Source organism: Hypanus sabinus, chromosome 22 (genome assembly GCF_030144855.1).
Source record: "Hypanus sabinus isolate sHypSab1 chromosome 22, sHypSab1.hap1, whole genome shotgun sequence".
In the NCBI taxonomy this organism is placed as follows: Eukaryota; Metazoa; Chordata; class Chondrichthyes; order Myliobatiformes; family Dasyatidae; genus Hypanus; species Hypanus sabinus.
In genome coordinates this window covers 45817402-45841413 of record NC_082727.1, presented here as the reverse complement: position 1 = coordinate 45841413, position 24012 = coordinate 45817402, and the positions used below count along the sequence as shown (strand labels likewise).

At 39.2% G+C, this 24012-nt stretch overlaps 1 protein-coding gene across 2 annotated transcripts in view; it reads left to right on the top strand.

Moving 5' to 3' along the window:
- The window catches only part of ppp2r2d (protein phosphatase 2, regulatory subunit B, delta), a 59025-nt gene extending 54089 nt beyond the window's left edge, over window positions 1–4936 (top strand). For both annotated transcript variants that reach the window (XM_059947660.1, XM_059947661.1), the window contains one exon: window positions 570–4936. In XM_059947660.1, the coding sequence (XP_059803643.1) occupies window positions 570–849 (280 nt within the window). In that variant the 3' untranslated portion in view covers window positions 850–4936. The remainder of the gene's footprint in view (window positions 1–569) is intronic.
- Window positions 4937–24012: the final 19076 nt, after the last annotated feature.

Here is a 24012-nt window from a genome sequence, read left to right as displayed (position 1 = left end):
CCTTTTGTATTGTGTCAATATTCCTGATTAGTTTTGGGTTTACTAATCGAGTGAAAACAGCAAAAACAAATGTCATACAAGTGCTTCTAGTTTTCAAATTATACCTTTGGGTGAGAGTGCATTTGATGCTGGTGGAAGTAGAGCCTAGCCACATTGTGAAGTTCAAGTTCCACCCGATTTAAATTATAAGGGTCGTATTTTCACTAAGCAAATAAAACAGCACTGATCTGAATTAGCACTGAAGTGATTCTCAACTTACAGTTAGGAAAAGAAAATAAATAAGTGAAGAATTACATACTATATATGTCAAATGGTGGTATTTGTAATTGGGGCTTATTGAATTGCTAATGATGTTCCTGGCTGTGTGTCATTCATCAGGTGCTGTTTGATCTTATAATTTGTTGAGGGAAATTTGGTAATGCCGTATCTTTTTATAATGCCATCAATAATTGTTATAACACCCAACATCAGGTGTAGGTTAAGATCTGCAGTCACTTTTTCTGAATGTCATGTACTTATAACAATATCTTTATTGTGACATTAGTTTACTGTTTTTATTTTATAAACAGTGCAATCATGACCGGCTCATACAACAACTTCTTCCGAATGTTTGATAGAAATACCAAACGTGACATCACACTTGAAGCATCTCGAGAAAGCAGTAAACCACGTGCCATCTTGAAACCGCGTAAAGTTTGCACAGGTGGGAAAAGGAAGAAAGATGAAATTAGTGTTGATAGTTTGGACTTCAACAAGAAGATTCTGCATACAGCTTGGCATCCGAAAGAGAACATCATAGCTGTAGCTGCAACTAATAATTTGTATATATTCCAGGACAAAGTAAATTAAAATTGACTTGTTTTAGGACAAGACATTCTCACATGGTTTAGTCTCGCCATTCTCTTTAAGGAAAAAGACCTGGTTTTCCAAAATTAATCTATTTGATGCATTAATCTTCTGGCATAGCTACAGAAGTAACATTTACCTAATTGTTCATTCATTCTTGTGATGTATTTCCACCGTCAGTTAGGACGTTACTTGATCTCTAGATGTGAGAAGCTGACCAGAAGCAAACTGGAAAGACAATGTGGATGCAAGAATATCTCCAATTATGATTTAATCAAGTCTGAGCTTTCCTGATAGAAGACCAACAAGGCACAGTTTAATGTCTGTGTAATCTATTCTTCCTGTATATTTTAGGCCTTTTGAACAAGACTTGTGCTCGATTATGCCTGTAAAACATTCCTCCTCTGGCCTCGCTATTTTTGGCTTAAGTGTCCTGCGTATGAATGTTTTAATGGGTTTTGAGCAGGATCAGCAGATGTCTTATCCCTCGTAACATTTGCTCACCAACTACCTATCACCACACCAATTAGTGTAAAAAAAAAGCTCTTAATAAATTAACATAAACTGGAAAGAATGTGTTTTTAAATCTGAAATTATGGATGTAGATTTGTGATTTTTCTTTTGCAATGTGTTCTGGAAATGGTTGTTTGGAGTAACTATTTAATATTGGTTACATTACACTTTCTGAGCAGAGCAGAATAAATGGCATTATAGTATGACACTAGAAATTTCATTTGTATCATGTTTCACAGAACCAATAGCTGAAAAATCTAACTAAATATTGTGATTAAAGAAGTATATATTTTTATAGTCTTCAGGAAATCATTCAAATGCTTTTTGTTTCTTTTATCTAGATAACCAACTTAATCAGAACTGGAAAAGTTAAGCAATTTCTCTTACATTTCCTACAAAGGAAAGTATATAAAAGTGCTTCCCTGAGTTTTGATATTGCTGGAAATTGGTAGTTAACCTGTACCTTATCCTGCATCTAAATTACAGATTCATTGCATTGTGCTAATAACATGTATGTTTATCTCTTTCAGTAAAAGAATACTGGCTAATGTATTTATTCTGTATCCCATGCTTGCTTCTACTTTCTGTTTATCCTTTTGATTCATTTCCCCTTGTTGTGTGCACAGAAATACACACAAACATGAATTTTAAAGCACATTTCAGTAAGGGAAACTTAAATGTTTATTGCCTTCAATTCTCCCTCTACAGTAAACCATATCTGTAAATAAATAAAGTTTGCGTAGCTTGCGTTGGTGCAAAGTTGTAAATCTCCTGTATATAAGGTTACGTTTATACAATGCAGTCACTTTCTATCCCATAAATACTAGCTGTGACTTCGTGGATACCACTCTAGGCACTGAATTGTAGGTGGTTGGTTTAAATTTCACTCAAGAAACTCATGCCTAAATATTTAGTTAAGCATTCCATTGTAGCACTTGCTGAGTTGCAGAAAAGCCCATGACATAATTTCAAAGATCTGATGAATTTCCTTTGATGGTCTGGATTTTAATATAAATAAAATAATATTTGATCACGTCACTGTGCCGCTTGCAAGAGCTTCCTTTGAGCAAATCGGTTACTACATCTCGTATAAAAGCGGTTATACTTCAAAATGAAGGTGTAGGTTACTGTAAAATGCTTTAGGTTATCCCAAAAGGTACCATATAAGTGTGAGCCTTTGTCAATTGATTTTTCTTCTCCTTACTCCTAAACCCCAAGTCTACCTGTGCAGAGGCAGCTTGTGCGGGGATAGCTTTACTAATGACTACTTGGGAAGATTATTAATTTCAACTTTGATCAAGCATTTTAAAGCTTCTTTTGAAATATTTTTCAATGTGTGGAACACTTAAATGTCCAAAATAAATAGCTTGCTGAGCCTTTTGGTATAAGTAATAATGCATGAAACTGGAAGAGTGGTTATGATAAATTACAATGTTATTGAAAGCAATAATAATTTCAAAGGTTCCTGTTGTATTTTGTATAAGGTGCACAAAAAAACTATAAAATCAATGTTGTAATGATCTTACTGTCTATAGATTGAAATTTATAATATGTCCTTGCAGCTTCCAATGTGTTCTAACAATGTGAAAATGCTTTGAAAATACAAGTAAGAACATTGTATTGCAGATGTAAATGAGCTGTAATGCTATATTCATTTTAAATTGTGCTTTGTTTTAGCACAATTAAGCATTAGGGTTGACCTGGTGCCAAATCATTTTCAAGTGTGCTTTTCTAAAAAAGAAAGTATATTGCATGTGCCTTTTTATTTCTCTTTTTAATATATGCACATAATTATTTAATACACTTTATGTAAAACCTGTTTTAGATTTTAAGTTGTACATGGTAAATGATGAAGTTCTAAGTAAATGGATCCTTTATAAAGCTGTACACCGCAAGATTTGTGGGACTAATTAGTTTGTGGAATCAAGTGGAATTAAAAAATAGCAATCTTATGATGTAAAATCACTTTTGTTCCTGAATGTTGTCTGGACTTCAGCTTTCTTTTCAGCATATATGACCAAGTTTCTCATGCTGATACCACCAATTCATATGATTTAATTTAACTTTATTACTTGCTAAATAAAGCCATTTATTTTGATCTATTTCTTTATACACAATATATCAATTTCAAGATGTGGAGGCCAGGCAAATTTTATATAGAGCTGTGGTTAGTTCATGCACCTAATATTTCATAGTTTATTAGGAAAATAGAAATAGAAGTATTCAGCTTTTTAAATTCAATTTTTTCTATTCTAGTTCATTTATGTTTCTATTTAAGGATCTTTTAAAACGACTTTCTAGTTGGTATGCTACCATATTAAATGACAGCCACATTGTTTTGTTCATACTTTGGAGCAATATTACCCTTAGTTTCAATTAAGAAAAAGTTATTTTTTTTTAAAAAGGCTAGTTATTTAGGGACTGTAACATAACTTTTAGGACCATTTGTTCTTGTATGTATTTCCTGCTGTTTAGCTGCTCTAACTACATGACAATCTTGAAAAATTCTGCTTTTTGAAAAGCAATTGGTGCAACTTCTCATTCTGCTTCCAGACTTAATAGGCAGACCAACAGCAGAGCATGGTGCGGAAAAAGCTGGTGTTCACCTGGGAATCCCAAACTTGCCTGCTGCGTTATGTGGGGAATTTCTGCTTTATTGTTTAAAACTAATGTTAATACAGGGGTACTCTCATGGCCTTTTGGCCATTAAGCCAGCACTGGTTACTTCCATTTAATCTCTCCATGTTTTCCCTTTACCTGTGCAATTCTTCTTAAAGTGTTCTTTGTAAATGGCCATTAAAAGTTAAACTTGAATTTATAGTCACAGCTTGGTCAGGAAATACCCAGTCAGATTACTGTCATTGTATCAGTTAAATGGGTAGATGCTGTCCCAATGTAAAAGTTTATAACCAGCAGATGCTGTTAACTGAAATAGAAACAGCAAGGGTTAGAAACATTCTGCAGGTCAGGTAGCATCAATTATCCAACTTGAAACATGGATTTTGGTTTTTTTTGGCAAAGATGTTGGCTGACCTGCTATGTATTTCTTGCATTTTCTGTTTCTATTTCAGTTGGAATATGTTTTTACAAAAATGTTGCCAATGCGTTAACTTTTTTCTATCATTTGCATAGTGAAACTGTTGTTATTGTCTTTATTATGATGCGCTCCACAGTTATAATGAGACTATATTTGTATGATTGATTGACTGCTTGGCAGTAGCAGTAAATTCATGAATATCAAAGAATTTCTCTTTTGCCAACTATCAGTAATATTTCTACTTGAGTGATGTAAATGCTGCTAATGAGTGATTTAATTCAGTCAGTAGTTCAATGCTAAGTACAAACGTTCTCTTGTAAAATGAATGAAAGTTAAAGCAGTAATGCTTGGCACTTAAGAGGATAGAAAACACATAACCAAACTACCTTTGTTGTTCATTTCTCATGTATTTAAATGCCTTTCTTCTATGTATGACTTAAATTATTTGCAAAAAAATTATCTTTATTGATATATTACAGGCTCCCAAATCATTCCTTTACCTTTCTACTCTTTAGATAAAATTAAAAGATTTTAAATTGATTCTAGTCCTACTAATTTGTACAGCTGAATGATGATCAACTTTTGTTACATGACTTGGTCAAAAAAAAGTGAGAATACTATCGTACTAGTATAGTGGTAGATTGTGTAATATATTCTCATGCTTTTTCTGAGTCTATTAAGCTGTTATAAAGCTTTTCAGACCTATTTGGCCATCCATCATCTACTTTGTACAAGCCAATTATAACATTATGTTGCCGCATTGTAGAGTTTACAGTACTCAAGAGGACCCTATTTTATTCACTAGTTGCATAATTTTTCAAAGATAAGTCACCTAATTCATTGAGATAATTAGACCATTAGGAGCAGAATTAGGCCATTCGCCCATCGAGTCCTCTCTGCCTTTCGATCATGGCCTGCTTCCCCCTAAACACCATTCTCCTGTCTATTACTCCTTGTAACCTTAAATGCCCTTACTAATCAAGAGCCTGTCTACCTCTGATTTAAATATTCCTGGTGACTTGGCCTCTAGCACCATCTGTGGCAATGAATTCCACAGATTTCATAGCCCTCTTGCTGAAGTAGTTCCTTCTCATCTTATTTCTAAAGGAAGAATGCCCTGTTCTAAGGCTATGCTCTTTGGTCCTAGACATTATCACTATTGGAAAAATTCTCTCCATGTCATACAAAATAGTTCACAGAAAATTAGTGTGGGCTAGTAAGATTAAGGAAATTCCCCAAGACACTGAGGAAGAGGAGGTGATGAGAGCGAGGGTAGGACTGTTCAGGGATAGAAGAGAAAATGTGCTCCAGGAAATTTCGTGGAGGTCCATAATGAATACTTTGCTTCAGTATACAGAGAAGACTCAATGGGCCGAAAGGTCTAATTCTTCACTTACGTTTTATGGTTTTATTCACCAGTGAGAGGGACCTTGACAATTGTGAGGACAGCATAAAACAAGTGATATGCTAAGACATGTCCATGTTAAGAAAAAGGATGTGTTTGAACTTTTGAAAAAGCATTTAGCATAGATAAGTCCCTAGGCCTGGACCAGATGTATCCCAGATTTCTATGGGAAGAGATTGCAGCACCTTTAGCAAAGATCTTTGCACCCTTGCTAATCACAATAAGTAATACCAGATGATTGGAAAGTGGCAAATGTTACTCACTTGTTCAAGGAAGGGAGTAGGGATAACCCGGGTGTTAGGGCATATTCTGGATTTAGGATATATAACAAAATGTTAACTTCAATAACCAATCTAGAACTACATGTGGATTCTAGATTAAATTTAAAGTGCACCCCGTGACGATATGTCCCTAGAACAGTGGGCAGTAAGTAATTGAAAAACCAGACAATGCTGATTAACGTTCATTTTGGGTGTCTGGAGTGTGGGTGCAAAGGACGTGTGAAAGCTATATGTAATTCAAAGAAAGCGTTGTCAATATATTGTAAATATAGAATTGTCCTTTGATCTTTAGCATATAAAATGCCGTATAATATTGGGTCAAACTCTTTCTCCAGAAGGTGTCTCCTTTTGTTGAATAAAAGATTGCTATTATATCTATCAGCTGCACCTCTCTCGTTCACATTCCAACACACAGGAATTATAGACCAATGAGTCTTACTCAGTGTGGGCAAATCCTTGGGGAAGATTGTTAGAGACAGGACTTAATAAGCATTTGGAGAAGCATGATCTGATTGGGGATAATTGAGCAATACTTTGTAAAGGGTAGCACATGCCTCACAAGCCTGATTGAATTGTTTGAAGATGTGACAAAGCACATTGAAGAAGGTGGAACAGTGGATATGGTGTGTATGGATTTTAATAAGATGCTTGATAAGGTTTCTATGGTAAGGCTCATTCAAAAATTCAGTAGGCATGGAATCCAGGGAAATTAGGCTGTATTGATTCAGAATTGGCCTGCCCATAGAAGGTAGAGTGTGGTCGTGCATGGAATGTATTCTGCCTGGCAGTGGATGACGAGTGGTATTCCACAGGGATCTGTTCTGGGACCACTGCTCTTAGTGATTTTTATAAATGACTTGGGTGAGGAAGTAGAAGGATGGGTTAGTAAGTTCAGATGACATGAAGGTTGGTGTAGTTGTGGACAGTAGAAGGTTGTCATAGATTACAATGGGGCATCAACAGGATGCAGAGCTGGGCTGAGATGTGGCAAGTGGAGCTCAACACAGCAAAGTGAAGTGATCCTCTTCGCAAGATTGAATTTCTGGGCAAAATACAGGGTTAATGGCAGGATTATTAACAGTGTGGAGGAAAAGAGAGGTCTTGTCCATTAGATCCCTTAAAGTTGCTGCACAAATTGATAGGGTTGTTAAGATGGGGCATGGTCTGGTTGCCTCATTCTAGGAAGCTTTAGAGAGGTTGTGGAGGAGATGTACCAGGATGCTGCCTGGATTAAAGAACATGTCAAATATAGATCAAATGTACAAGATAATAAAAGGCTAAATCGAGTGGATAGACAGAGGCTTTTTCCAAGGGTGGGTAATAGCAATAAATGGAGATGATTTAAAAAATTACATTTAGGGTAAGTATAAGAAAAATATCAGAGAGTAATTTTTTTTTTTACACAGACTGGTGGGTGCGTGGGATTCCCTGATAAGGCTGGTAGTACATTAAAGACATTTAAGAAACTCTTAGATGGGCACAGGGAAGTTAGAAAAACAGAACTATGTAGGAAGGAAGGGTTAGATTGATCTTAGAGTAGATTAAAAGGTCAGGAAAATATGGGCTGAGGCCTGTAATGTTCTATGACAAACAGTCTCCACCAGCTACCTGACCCACTGAGTTCCTGTGGCATTTTGTGCATGCTGTTCAAATCTCCAACACCTACAGAAAGCCAGGTATGACTTGGGGAGAACTATCAAGAGCAAAGACACAATTCCGAGCAAGGTTGGAGATGACATAGGATGCATGCCAACTCAGGCAGGGTTTGCAATTCCTACAAACCCAAACCCAATAGCGTGATGGCATTGATGCTTTGTGACTGGATGTGTATGATGCCTTTTATGCCTGCTTTAGAACATAGAAATCTACAGCACATTACAGGCTCTTCAGCCCACAACGTTGTGCCAACCATGTAACCTACTCTGGAAGCTACCTAGAATTTCCCTACTGCATAGTCCTCTATTTTTCTAAGCTTCATGTAACCGGTCTATGAGTCCCTTAAAAGACCCTATTGTATTACCTCTACCACCATTGCAGGCAGTGTGTTCCATGCACCCACCACTCTCTGTGTGTAAAACTTACCTCTGACATTCCCCCCCACCCCCATACCTACTCCCAAGCACCTTAAGATTAAGCCATTTCAGCCCTGGGAAAAAAGCCTCTGGCTACCCATACAATCAAAGGCTCTCATCATCTTACACATGTCTATCAGGTCACCTCTCATCCTTCATCACTGCAAGGAGAAAAAGCCAAATTAACTCAACCTATTCTCATAAGACACATTCTCCAATCCAGGCAACATTCTTATAAATCTCCTCTGCACTCTCTCCACATCCTTACTGTAGTGAGGTGACCAGAACTGAACACAGTGCTCCAAATGGGGTCTGACCAAGGTCTTATATAGCTGTAACATTACTTCAAGGCTCTTGAACTCAAACCTATGATTAATGACTGCCAACACACCATACGCCTTCTTAACAACACTGTCAACCAGCGCAGAAGTTTTGAGTGTCCTATGGACATGGACCCCAAGATCCCTCTGATCTTGCAAACTGCCAAGAGTCTTACCATTAATATTATATTCTGTCTTCAAATTTGACCTGCCAAAATGAACTACTTCATATTTATTTGGCTTGAACTCTATCTGCCACTTCCCAGCCCAGATCTGCATCCTATCGATGTCCCACCATAATTTCTGCCAACCCTCAAGACTATGCACAACATCCACAATTGCCAAGACCCTTTATCCTGGTGAATACTGAAGCAAAGTATTCATTAAGTACCTCCGCTACCTCCTCTGACTCCATGTTTCCACTTTTACACTTGATTGGTCCTTTCTCACATGGCTCATTCTCTTGCTCTTCACATTCTTGTATAATGCTTCAGGGTTATCTTTAATCCTGCTTGCAAAGGCCTTCTCATGGCCTCTTCTAGCTCTCCTAATCTCATTGTTAAACTCCTTCCTGACAACTTTATAATTTTCTAGGGCTCTAACAGTACCTAGTTTTTTGAGCCTTTCTTTTCTATTCTTCTTAACTAGGTTTTCTACATCCTTTGTAAACCATGGTTCTTTTACCCTACCATTCTTTCTGTTTCTCAATGGAATATTCCTATACAGAGCACCATGCAAATGTTCCCTGAACATTTACCACGTTTCTGCCATGCATTTCCCTGAGAACATCTGCTCCCAAGTTCCTGTCTAATAGCATCATATTCTCCCTACCCCAATTAAATGTTTTCCCAAATTGTCTGCTTCGCTTCCTTTCCAGCGCTATGGTAAAGGAGATAGAGTTGCGATCATTACCTCCAAAATGCTCTCCCACCAAGAGATCTGACAACTAACCAGATTCATTTCCCAATATCAGATCAAGTACAACCTCTCCTCTAGTTGGCTATATACACATTGCGTCAGGAAACCTTTCTGAACACTACTAACAAACTCTACCCTATCTGCTCCTCGATGTCTCTGTTACTATTGGGGGGTGTCTATAAAAAACAACCAGTAGAGTTATTGCCCCCATCCTGTTTCTGACTTCCACCCACACTAACTCAGTAGGCAATCCCACTGTGACTTTCTCCTTTTCTGCAGCCACGATACTATCCCTAATTAACAATGTCACGCTCCACTTCTTTTGCCTCTGTCCCTGTCTTTTTAAAAGCATCTAAAGCCTGGCACACTCAGCAGCCATTCCTGCCCCTGAGACATCCATGTCTCTGTAATGGCCACTACATAATAGTTCCAGGAATTGATCCATGCTCTGAGTTCAGCTGCCTTGGTTATGATACTCTGCATTAAATAGACACATCTCAAACCATCAGGCTGAGTGCTTTGTTCTATCATCTGCTTATCCTCCCTCACAAACTCCCTACAAGCTGTCTCTACTTGTGTGCCAACTGCTCTATCTTCTGCCTCTGCACGTCGCACCCCCCCTGCAAATCTAGTTTAAAACCTCCCTCCAAGGACATTGGTTCCCATCCAGTTCAGGTGCAACCCATCCCACTTGTGCAGGTCACTCACCCCTTCCCCAGAAGGGGATTTATAATGGAGAATGAAGCTACAGTTGTGAAGATCCCTGCTGCACCCAGCGACCCTGTGATCTCTGTCTCAGAGCCGATGTCAGGCTGTCTGTAAGGAGGGTGAACCCTTGCAAGGTAGGCAGGCCCCAATGGAGTACCTGGTAATTCTCTGAAAACTTGTGCCAACCAACTGGCTGGTGTATTCAAGGACATTTTGAACGCCTCACTGCAATGGTGGAAGTTCTCACCTGCTACAAAAGAGCAGCAATTACACCCGTGCACAAGAAGATTAGTGTGAGCTGCCTTAACGACTATTGTCTAGTAGCACTCACATCTACGATGATGAAATGCTTTGAGAGAATCAATTCCTGCCTTAGCAAGGACCTCAACCCACTGCAATTTGCCTATTGCCACAATCTCTTTGTTACTAGGTTCCTCTGTTTCAAACCCTCCTCTCCCCTCTTCTCTTCTCTGCAAAACTTCTTCTAGTTGCAGAACTTGTGAGAGTCATTTATCAATGCTCTTGATCGATCTCAACTCACCCCTTTTGGGCTACTGAAAGTTTAAACCGGCGACCGACTCACTGGTGTCTTCCATTGACCAAATACACCTTGTCTCTGAGCTGTGTCTTTCTGTGTGTCTGTGACTGTCCTTGTAAAAAGTAAACAAGCTTCAGAGAAACCATAACATCGATTCTCTCTCTCTCTCTCTCTCTCTCTCTCTCTCTCTCTCTCTCCCTCTCTCCCTCTCTCCCTCTCTCCCTCTCTCCCTCCCTCAAACAGTGTCCAAAAATTAGTCTCATTCTCTCAGCATTTTAAAGTGATAGTCCACAGAAAAAATTAACCCTAGGGGTACATACAGCAAATATAGTATTGTATTATAGTATTGGCAGTGTGGAAGATCAGAGGGATCTTGGGGTCTGTGTCCATAGGACGCTCAAAGCTGCTGTGCAGGTTGACTCTGAGGTTAAGAAGGCATATGGTGCATTGGCCTTCATCAATCAAGAGATTGAGTTTAAGAGCAGAGAGGTAATGCTGCAGCTATATAGGACCCTGGTCAGACCCCACTTGGGGTATTGTGTTCAGTTCTGGTTGCCTCACTACAGGAAGGATGTGGAAACCATAGTAAGGGTGCAGAGGAGATTTATAAGGATGTTACCTGGACTGGGGAGCATGCCTTATGAGAATAGGTTGAGTGAACTCGGCCCTTTTTTCCTTGGAGCGAAGGAGGATGAGAGGTGACCTGATAGAGGCGTATAAGATGATGAGAGGCATTGATCATATAGATAGTCAGAAGCTTTTTCCCAGGGCTGCAGTCGCTAGCACAAGAGGGCACAGTCTTAAGGTGTAAAGAGTGAATTGAATACAGTGCAAAGAAATTTATTATCATGTAATTTGGTAGAAGGAATAAAGACATTGACTATTTTCTAAATGGGGAGCAAATTCATAAATTAGAAATGAAGAGGGTCTTGCAAGTGTTCATGCATGAGTCCCTGAAAATTAACTTTGTTGGTTGAGTCATTCATTTTGAGAGGACTAGAATATAAATGCAAGGAAGTAATGCTGAGACGTTATAAGGTATTGGTCAGATGACATTTTAAGTATTTTCAGCAATTTTGGGTTCCATGTCTGAAAAAAGAAAGTGCTGTTTTTGGAGAAGTTCCAGAGGTGGTTTACGCGAATGATCTCGGGAATGAAAGGGTTAGTGTTTGATGGTTCTGGGCCTGTACACGTTGGATCTTAGAAGAATGAGGTGGAATCTGATTGACACCAATCAAATATTGAAAGGCCTGGATAGACTGGACATGGCATGGACGCTTCTTATAGTGGGGGAATCTAGGATCGGAGGGCACAGACTTAGAAAGTATGGGTGACGTTTAGAAAAGAGATGATGAGGAACTTATTTAGCAAGAGGGTGGTGATATTCATTGCCTCCAATGAAAGTTGATTGGTTCTTGATCAGTAAGGACATCAAAGATTACAGGGAAAAGGCAGGAGAATGAAACTGAAGGATAATAAGTTAGTTATGATGGAATGGTGGACAGACTCGATTGGCCCGATGACCTGTGTCTTATGGTTTTATGGATGAGGGAGAAGGAGAGATAAGAAAGAAAACCTCTTGCAGGAATGATTAAATTTCAAAAAGGATTTATCATCCTAGGTGGAATAAGATGATAATGGGGCATAAAAAGAAACATGCGATTCATCAAGAGAAGGTGTGAATAGTCCCCTTTATACTTTGAATCAGCATCACAACAAGAAATTTACTTGAGTGTCCCTTTAATCTGCAGGTATTGTAATTATGAGTCAAGGTAGGGGGAGTCAGGATAGTCATAAAAGTGAAAGAAAATTTGGACCATGTGTATTTGACAGTGACTGATACTGGCATCCAAGTTTGTTATATCTTTTAAAGTGGTGGCACGCACAGGCACACTGGTCACTCTGGGTCCAATCAAAGGTTACGTGTTCATCTTGTATGTCTTTTTTATGATTGCAAGTCATTGCTGGATACTAAGAAAATCAAGTACTGCAGGATTATCCCATCAGTGACTTGATGGAGTTGGACTTATTGTGTACCATTGTTGTGCTGTTACACAGATGTGTTGTGTACCATTGGTTTGCAGTGTGAGTGATTGTTTTGGACATTTTTATTGTGATCCCAAGACCCTGTTGGACATTGGTAAGGTAGAATATTGCAAGACCTGTTCATTAGTTCATTGCTCAGACCGACAATGGAGGGAGTTGAATTGCCTCAGTTGAGGTGAGGTCTAGGCCGAGGCCGTGAGGGGGGGGGGGGGTCGCCTTTTGCAGCCAACCAGGAGAGAAAGCACAGAGACAGTATGAAAGAGTCTCTGTGGGGCACACAGAAATCTATACTTTGGTTGGAGGCTGGCCCCTCCTGTCAGTGCTGCCCACCAGTATTTGCTTGTTGCAAACCTCCAGCCTTTGTTCTTTGCTGTCCATTGATGTTCGTTCAGTGTCAGCCTCTGATGCTCGCTCGGTGCTGCTTACCGGTGTTAGCTTGGATCTGCACTCCAGCGTTTACTCTGTGCTGCCTTCCGGTGTTTGCTCTCTGCTGCTCTGCAGTGTTCTCTCAGTGCAAGAACAAGCTAGACCAGAACAACTTACCATCAATTCTACAGTCATGCCACTCAGGGACTTGGGTTATATTTTTTTTATGCTTCTCTGAAATTGTAACCATATGTGCTATTTGCACTTATGTGCTATGTGCAGTGTGTAGTGTGATGTGTGCTGTTGGTAATAAGTTTTGCACCTTGGCCCTGGAGAAATATTGCTTCACTTATCTATATTCATGTATGGTGCAATGACAAGTAAACTTGATCTTGAACTGGAACTTATGGCACTGCTTACAAGATTTTATTTGTCAATATTATTTCAATTATAATGACTTAACTGTGCATTTTGTTCCAATAAAATTTACAGTGGATAATTCAGAATTGCTGATGCATTCTTTTCACGGATTGATGCAGAAGAAATTATCTTGCAAGAAGTAAATTGAGGGGCAGAAGAAGGTAAATATTTTTGTCAATTTTATTAGAAGCAGACAGAGTAACCTCCATGGAAATAGTGAAAAACTGTATGTCAAGAGTGAATGAGCTTAAAAATATTAACATTAGTGAACAATTACTTGGGACTGAAAGGCATAAAACGCTATGACCCTGATGAATTGTATGCCAGAGCTTTGAAGAGCTGGTTGTAGCTATTGATCAATGAAACTTTCAAAATTTCAACTTGCAACTCCAGAATGGTTCCATTTGAATGAATGTGTCAAATGTAACCTTGCTATTGAACAAAGTAGGTGGTGCAGGAGAGAGGTGGGAGGAGAAGAAAATGGAGAACTGTAGACCAGTTGGCCCGTCATCATTAGATGGGAAGATACTGAAAGTTTACAGAAATGGGCTGAATAGCTTTATTGTCTTGGTATCTGACCCTTTGCTCTGGCTCTGGATTCTGTGCTGAGTCCGGTGATAAAAGACAAAAGCTTTGTGCTGACAAGCAGGAAATGTGTTACTTCCACCCAGACAGCTTAGATCAGCAACAACTAAACAGCACTCATCAAACCAGGTCAGCATTGTTTGTTCTTTAATTTTAAATCATTTATCATCTACAGACAGTTGAAAAGATCTTTGAAAGCACAGCTAGTGGAGGGTAAGCAAGAAGTTTGTTGGCATACTCTCACATCCAGTCGCCCGAGAACTAGTTGCTTCTGCCAGACCACTGTGTTTTGTGGGACTGCCACAGCAGTGAAGCTTGGAGGCCACAAAGAGTCAGTGTCCATCACAGGGGTAGCAAGTGGCTAAGGAGAAGAAACACAAGGCAGCAGCAGAATCAAGGATAATCTTGGCCCAATGTTTTACTGGAAAAACTTCATTTCAAGCATATCAAAAAGTCAAGCAATTTAGTTATGAAATTACAATTCAACCTTGATCATTGCTGTAGTTATTAATATAATGGATTGAATATTCATTATTTTCAGTGTATTTAAATTAACCTTTAGAACAATATGATTATGAATAGACTAAAGTGAATTTGAGGTTTCAGATCAGTTACTTTAACTTAACATACAATTAGAGTATCACCAAAGGATAAACACATAATGAAAATCCCTTTTCTGTCACAGTGTCTGGAAAGTGCTTGTATCTTCCTTGTCCCGATGGGCTATTAACAGAGTTCCTTGAATTTTGCCAAACCTAAACACATAAGATTGGAAGTCTCACCATCTTGTGGACATATTCTGTTATTGCGCCTTTCAATGAAGATGCACTATACAACTGTGGCTGAGTATGGAGGTTGGTGCACACACAGATGCAGATGATTGAATTCTAGTCAGACCACATGTTCAACCATTTTGCACACCTTGAAAAGTGTTGAACAGCGTAGGCAACTTCTGTCAATTTGCAATATGGAACTTCAGAGAATGAGAAATGGCTAAAGGCTAAAGACCACAAGCAGATCCAGACTGCTATGGGTTTTTAACAAAATATGTATAATGCAGTCCAAACTTCCCCTGGAAAGACTCTTAGTCTATCTTATACTTTCCCTGGGTCCGTCACTCATTAGGTGATCAGACAAATATGCACAGTTAGGACGTCAAATGGACAAAGTTCAAGTACCAACAAACTTAAGTTTCTGCTTTGATGTTGCAGTCAATAGGGATCACCGTTCCTCTTAAAAATCTTGCCTTATAATCCTGCAGGTAGTATCGGCTGAGATAATCACTGTTGCGCTGATATAAAACTCCAGCAAAATGAAAAACCTGCTTTAGATAAGCTCGATATTTAAACTCATAGAAAACATTTATAGTGTTACAGATAACTTCCTGGTAATTTCCTTCCAGGAAGGCTACCTCTTCTGATATATTTCCACTCATTTCTGATCTGACGAAAATCAAACAAGTTTCCTTTTTCCCATTCTGGCAAATTTGATTTGAGGATGGAAGCTTGTCATTTGGTGACTAATCCCACTTCGGGTCAGTATTCCCGATGTGTGGCAGAGAATTATTCAGCAGTTAGCCTATGGCTGCAGGCTCAATGCTGATGATCTGTAAATAATGCTCAGTTTAAGAAAGCAGTGTTATTAAAAGCTGTGAGAGAACAGTGGCAGACATGATTCAGACTTACAATGTGTCTGTGTTAAGAGGTGCAAAGTCATCAAAATTATTAAAATTTTAAATTCTGCCAATAACTAACTCACAGACACGCGGAAAGTTGATTAAAACCATGTTTGTACAATTTTTGTCTGCTACATCTGTTTCGAGGCCTAGAAATCTCCCAAATCTAGAGACGTTTTCCTTGCCTTACAACTGCCTATGTATGTATGCATTTAAGTATGATTTGAACTATTTCAGTTTCAGAAATGGATTACGAGATTTCCTTAGATACCATGATGAATTGGTTGTATGCAATGCAAGGACGAACCATTAAGCTAGCATATTATGTGAGTGGATATCTATTTAATTTGTTGACATCCTAGTGCCAGGAGAAAAGATGACATATACCCAGTTTATCAGTCACCAGCAAGTCAGGATCAATAAATCATGATTCCTATTTCAACCATCAGCAAAAAAAGTAGAAAAGAAGTTCTGTTTGGAGAATAGAAGGCGTCAGGAACAAAATGAAAAAAAAAGAACTTCAAATTAGCATGGGAATGGATTCATGAGAAGTGATGTGGGAAAGGGTGAAGCTGTAGGAATGGGAAAGGAACACAGGAGAATGCTTACCAGAAACTACAAAGTTTAATATTCACGATGAGGCTTCTAATCTTAAGTTTTATTCTTCTAGTTTGTACCTGAGCTCCTGGTGACAGTGGAGCAGGCCAAGGACAGACAGCACAGAGTGCGAATGGGGATGAGGATTAAAAAGACATGCAACCAGAAGCTCAAGATGGCCATTATAGACAGAGCACGGGTGCTCCATGATGAATTGTAATATTGAAACTAAATTGTGATCAGGACTAAGACCAGAATCCTAAAAATAAGGATTAAAAAGGCACTTTCAACAGTAAGTTGTTACAAGGCTTGGGTGGGAGAGGTAGTATAAATAATAGATTTAAGAGGTAAAAGAGCAAAAATATGCTTTAGGCATCATGGTTGAAGAGGAAACTGAGATATGGGGAGCAGTTAAGCCAGGTAATAAAATAAAAAAGTTACATTAAAGGAAAAAGTTGAAATAATGTGTGTGGCTGCTTTATGCTTTATTCTTTATGCAAATGAGTGCTGTGCTGAATATTTCCCCAGACTAAATTAATTTTGTATCATGTAGCCATGTGATATATAATATATATGAATAATAAGTAAATTAATAATAGATTGTTAAGAATGTGATCAAAATATACAAGTATAAGATAAGAATGAAAGAACATGATGAAGTTGAAGGGCTAGTTTTGGTTAAGGGGGAACCAATGGGGACAAAAAGCAAAAAAAAAATTAAGTTGGAGACACAAGAGACAGCAAATGCTGGAATCTGGAGCAAACAACAAATTGTTGGAGGAACTCAGAAGCTTCAGCAGCATCCTTGGAGTGAAAGATGGTTGTGTTTCGAAGCCAAGATCCTACCTTGTGACTGGGAGTGTAGAGAGACAATATAGAGGTGTAAGGGAGTGTTAGGACAGGCTGGGAAGTGATAGGTCAAATCAGATAAGGGAGGGATGATGGGTAGGTAAAAGCATCTGGGGAAGAGTAATAGATCTAGTTAATGAGGCATGAGATGTGCTGGGGTTGGGAAGAAGAATGTAAAAGGAAAACAAAGAGACTCACCTTCAACTTGCTTTCAAGGACTTTTTACAACACATATTCTGGGTATTTATATTCGCACAGTCCGTCTTTTTCACATTAGTTGGTTTTGAGTCTTTGTTATGTATAATTTTTGTTAAATTCAATTACATTTCTCTTTTTTAAATGCCTGCAAGGAAATGAATCTCTGTTTGTATATGGTAACATATAAAGTAGGTACTTTGATAGTAAATTTATTTTGATATTTTGAACGTTGAACGTTAGAACTTGTGTAAACGGAGAAGGAACATAGTGGTGTGGGTTACCGGCAACTGGAGAGTTGAATGTTCATAGCATTGGTTTGAAGGCTACCCAAGTGGAATATGAAGAGTTGCTCCTCTAGTATGTGTTTGGCCACACTGTAGCAGTGGAGCAGTCCAGGGACTGACAGATTGGTGTGAGAAGGGGGAAAGGAAACCGGAAAGGCATGCTGAGAGTAGATCCAGATGGCCATTGTGGACAGGGCGCAGGTGCTTCACAAAACAGTCACATAGTCTACACTTGGTTTCATTGATGTAGAGAATGCCAGATCAAGAGCAACAAATGCAAATAGATGAGACAGGAGGAGCTGTATGGGAACCTCATCTGTTTAGGTCCCTGCTTAGTGGTGAGGATGGAGACGTAGGCACTAGTGCTGCATCTGCAGGGGAAATTGCCAGGTGGCAAGAAAAGGTGGGTGGGGAGGAATGGGCTGACCGGTGAAGAGAGAGTTCCCTGCAGAAAGCACAAGAAGGTGAGGAGGGTATGTCGTCATTGGTGGTGGGATCCGATTGCAGCTGACAGAAACAGAAATGATGATACACAAGGAAAGAGACTGCAGTGGTGTGAAAAGTGAGGACCAAGGGAACTATACTGTATCTTTGTTCTGTCTTGAAGCCAGGGGGAGGGGATTGGAGGCTGGGGGGCCTTGAGAGCAGGTCTCAAGAAAGTGTAAGAAATGCCAGTAAGAGCTTCGTCAGCCACCAGTGGAAGAAAGGCCATATTTCCCGAAAAAGGAGGGTATTTCAGTTGTCCTGTAGCAGAAAGCATCATCTTAAGAACAAATATGGTGGACACAGAGAAAGTGAGAGAAAGAGATTGAGTCCTTTCAGAAAATAGGGTGGAGGTAGTTGTGATCAAGAGAGAGTCAGTGTGTTTATAAGTGAGTATTATGAACAGTTGAATTGAGAAATGGAGAAACATTTTAGACTGTAGTTGAAGTTGAGCATGCAGACATTGGCAGCATCGGTAAACATAGAGAATTGTCAATCAGGCAGCAAAATCAAAATGATTTTAATTGGGATTATCATAAAGACTGTGATTGTAGTGCCTGCATGTTCACAAACATTTCCTGAAACCATTTGTTCCAGAACAAGTTTGGGGTGGTGTTTGGATGGTTGTAAAGAAGCCTTAATGATGAATAGTGAGCCAGCTTATTTATTAGTGGAGTGGTACATGAGCATTTATCTTAGTGAACATATTATGAATAAAAGAAACAAAATTAACTTCTTGGATCAAAATCTTTAATCAGAATCGGGACCTTATTGAGGTGAGGTGAGCTGTTCCCCGTTCTGGCAAAGTATCTTCAACAAGGTATGTTGCAGCTCTGTTTCCCTTCATGTGGCCTGACCTGCTGAATATTTCTGGTAGTTTGTATTTTTATTTTAAATTTCCAGCACCTGCAGTTTTATGTTGATATTCACATCAAGATCAAGGCTGTGCTTGGCAGGGAGATATGCAAAACAACTGCCAAAAATTCAAGATTTAAGATCTAACTTCCATGTTACGAGGCAAAGGCTATCTATGGTAACCTTGGTAACGTTAATACATAGAAACAATAGCTTTTCAGTGGGCGTTCAGGAAAGAACCTAATATGATATAAAATTTGTTCATGTTACTAGGTGACAACAACAGAGATGAACAATTGAAGGGACAAGGGAAGCATTAATGCCAAAGAAAGAGGAGACATGAAGTTTAAAGCACACTTGTGCAGTTCGTGACAATGGGAAGATGAAAGAACAACAACACATGACAAATCGAACCTTCAGAAAGAACATGTGAAATGAAACTTCAAAAGGATAACAGAACAAAAACAAATACCTTTTTGCTCTTATATTCAATTAAGATAACATGTTGAGAAGTGATGCACCATCAACAACTCTTGGAGACGGGAGGTGAACGATAGGCTTTTATTAGCAGCAAAACGGAGCACGGCATCTCGGAGACTGAGGGAGGAGCCTCCAATTGCCTTTATACAGGGGTCTGTGGGAGGAGCCACAGGAGCAGTTGGCAGAGGGGCATGTCCAGACAGGTATACATAGAAATGAAGTACATCCACAAGAAATGAAGTACATCCCTTAAAATGTAGTAAATGAAAATAAGGAAATGGAGAAGATGGGGTAATGTTATTTTGTATCAGTGCTTACAGTCAAGGAAAAATGTGGTAGAAATCCCAAAGAAATCAATATTAAATAAGGTCAGGCAAAGGAGATTTCAAAGAAGGAAATACAATCCCATTCACTTAGAACAGTATAGTTTCAAACTGGTGCAAAATAGAAATGTTGGAAGACCAGAGAGACTAGAGGAGCATGTTCATCGCTACAGAAAGTAATGAAGAAGTCAGTGGAATGCTGACCTTGATATCAAGAGGGCTATAATACAAGCTGCCAGAAGTTATACTGCAGCAATAACTAGTCCATGTTAAAGGAAACCGAGAGTCTTGATAGCACTTCTAGGTTCTGTATGTTAGGAAGAATATATTCACCTTGGAGATGATACTGCAAATGGAATGCAACCCATATTAACTTCCAAGCAGCGATTAACTAACCTGCGACTATTTCCTAGGCCTGTAAAATAGATAAAGGCTAATTTGTTGAAGTGTTCAATATATTAAGGGGGATTAGTTCTGCTAAACAGAGAGTTGGACTAAGGACACAACCTACACCATAGAATTGGATTATTGATGACTGAAGGATTCTATTTTCTTCCATAAATGAGGATTGAGATTAAGTTTAATAGTACATTTAAATAAGAGGTCCTCTTTTTTGTTAATCTCAAGTACTAAGTAACCTGCAGCAAAGACAGTCATGTAAAATTAGGAACAACACACAAAATGCTGGAGGAACTCAGTAGGTCAGGCAGCACCTATAGAGGCAAATGGACAGTTGATGGAAGGAAATGAACAGTTGATTTGAGAAGCAAATAAGTGAGTGTAAGAAGCCCTGACATGAAAATACAGTTAGAAGTGCACCTTCAGAATTGGTGATGTAACTTATGAAGTGATCAAGTTACAATGAACCTTTACAAAATAGTTTTACCGACAGTAAGATTATTGAGTCATGTCTGTCCACTGAACATTAGAAAAGATGTGAAGGCCTTGGTGGAGGAACAGAAAAAAATAAGAGAAATAGTTATTGGAATGAAGGACTTGCACTTCAGAATAAGATTTGAGGATGGGATTCTTCTCCATTGAGCTAAGAAGGTCATGAGGTTTTCAAAATAATTAGTAAAAAAGATCCCTTTGGTGAAAGGGTCAAGAGGTAGAAATTGTCAAAAACAAACCATGCAAAGTCTGACAGTACATTGGATGCAGATTTGTTTGGGTGCTTCAAATGTTATTGGATTATTATGTCATAGGAATTACATTGCTTGGAAGAAAGGGCAAGTGAGAATATCAGTTGCTTTGCTCCTGCAGAGTGCCAACCCAGACTTAAAGGTGATGCCATCACTTTTCAATCAGGTCAAGGTAGAAGCCTTGCTCATCCTTTGACTTGCCAGCAGTCTTTCTATTTGTAGGAAATGAATGGACCCCATTTCAGTTTTATGGAGGTTTAGACATAATACTACTAAAGATTCTGGTTTTAGATGGCACTACCGAATACATGTGACAGCTCACTGGTAGATCAAAAGGCAAGAAATTCGACTGAAAGCATTACTAATAACCCCTTTTCTGAAGTAAATTGTGGTAAATTATCACCACAAACAATGAAGAGGCGAGCGAAGGCGAAGCAAATTCGAGGGATGAACTGTGTTGGTACGTTGCAGATGGAGTGAGCCATTCAGAAAGGAGAAGTCGAGGCAGAGGAGCTTCAATGCCCATACAACTGGCCCGGGTGTGAGGTTGGATTGCTCTGGGTGCCAAGTCGATTTGGAGAAATCAAGAGTGGCTTCGGGTTTGGTGGCCAGATATGGGCCTGTAGTGAGTTGCTAGGAGGCATGGCCTAGGCCCCCGTCCTTTCTCTGCAGCCGTGCCTGGGTCCTAGCGCAAGGTACGGTATGCTGTTTAGACAATTGAAATATGGACCCAGACAGGTGTTGGGATCGGAGAAGAGAGCTAACTTTGATCAATCTTCCATGATTTTCACTCCTCTCTCCAAGGCACTGAGGGTATGAAGACTGACCCAGCTGCTGTGCTCCATACCCGCTAGTATGATGAACTGGTACCAAGGCTTTGGACCTACTCTGGGCTCCTCCAGGGTTCAGATGTAAGGACTCCATTTGGTTCGGACTGCTGTTGTTTGCATTTTTTTTCTCTTTCTCTTCACATCAGGTGTTATTCTTTATTTTATTTAATATTTTAATTGAGCTCTTTCTGGCTTCTTGCTTTGTGGCTGCCTGTAGGTAAACAAATCTCAAGGTTTGATAATAAATGCACGTTGAAACTTGGAACTTATAAACAGATCTAAATAGGTGCATCTGTTAATTTTTACATGTAATTCGCTGAAAGGCATGACCTGTCACACATCATCAGAAAAGATGACATCTACTTGGATAAAGTACTATGAAGTCAATGTCAAGTCTATCGTCACATTCACAAGTACAGGTGCAATGAAAAATGCTTGCAGCAATATCACAGGCACATGGCATCGAATAACAACAAGCACAAGAAAAACATAAATTACCCTCAATTTTTACAAGAAAGAACAAGTAGAATGAAATAAGTACTAAGCCCATTTTTGTGCAAAATGATCAAAGAGTCTCAGTAATCAAAAATGAGGAGACATTATTGTTGTAAAATTAATAGTAAATCAGAAAAGCTTTTAACATTAGAAAATAACTTGTGTTCTAATTCATGATGGATCCATTGATGGAAGTAACAGGTAATGATGTATGCAGGGTGCTCGAGGGGTTAGACTGATGTGGCAATGCTATCTGCAGTCAATTCAAATGAAGGGTTATTTGAAATTTGTGCACAGGATGCAGAGAGTCGCACTGCTTTCCAATGTAATGCTGCATTTGTTCAATCAGTAATTGTAAAGGATTGCACTCCAAATTAAATTTGTCTCCAGACCCTAATATGTCTTACTGTGCAGGGGTTCCTTTACATCTTCCACTAAACCAGGGGATTAAGTTTCAAAGTTTAGCTGATTTACGTTAAGTATTTACCACTTTTCTTTGCCTCTAAGTGTATAAAGCATTTGATGTTTTCTTCTGACAGCTTCCATCTTCCTGGATAGCTGCTGTATGAAGCTGCTAAAGGAACTCAGCAGGTTGTCTGAGCAGGGGTGGGAATAGAGATGGGGAGAAGGAATTGTTGACATTTTGGGTTCAAGTCTGCATCAGGACATTATGGACTATTATAGCTTCAGCTGTGCCTCTCAAAAAGTGTAATAGGATGGAGATTGACATCCTTAATTTTCCAACACGGTACTGGTGACCTTGGGGCTGTTGGCAGAGGGAAGGAGTGATTATCCTCTGTTCACAGGAGATCACTCAGGAGGGAATGGGAGGAGATGACTGTGGAATAGACACTGCAAGAAATACAAAAATGTGATACAATTCATCGTCAGTGAAAGCCAGCTGCACTAATAAACTTGAATACTTTTCAATCTACCACAGATCCATCACTCACCAAATGACAGCTGATGTCCACGATTCACATACATTCTCCACTTGGATGCAGCCCTCACTTAGTAATTCACAATGCACAAAACTTATTAACATGCCGCATCCCATGCTGTAAGAAGTGGTGCAATGATGAAACAGTAGGTACCTGTGGTCAGACTGCAGATACATCATCTCCCATACACCCCAGCAAGACCATTTCTCGCCATCTTTAGAGAGACCATTGCAGGGCCTAAGGCCAGCCGTTGATTTGTGGCCATCACATTCAGTGGTAGTTGTCCTTGTATTATGCTGCCTATTCCAGCTCTACATTGAGGACTATATTGGTGTTACTTAATGCACCCATGCTGAGCTCATCAACATCTTCAACTTTGCCTTTAACCCTGGCCTTAAATTCACTTGGTCTATTTCTGACACCTCCCTCCCTTTCTCAATCTCTGGAGACAAATTGACTACTGATGTCTTTCATAAACCTAAAAACTCCCACAGCTGTATTGACTATAACTCTTTCCACTCATTCTCCTGTAAAAATGCTATCTCCTTTTCTCAGTTTCTTCTTCTCCACTGCATCTACACCTAGATGAGGCTTTCCTTTCCAGCATATCAGCAATGTCCTCCTTCTTCAAAGAATAAGGTTTCCCTTCCTCTACCATTGATGCTGTCCTCACCTACATCTCCTCTGTTTCCGGGAGATCTGTCCTCACCATATCTTCCTGCCACCTTAACAGGAATAGAGTTCCTCTTGTCCTTTCCTACCACCCCATGGATTGCCACATCCAGCATATTATTCTGTGCAACTG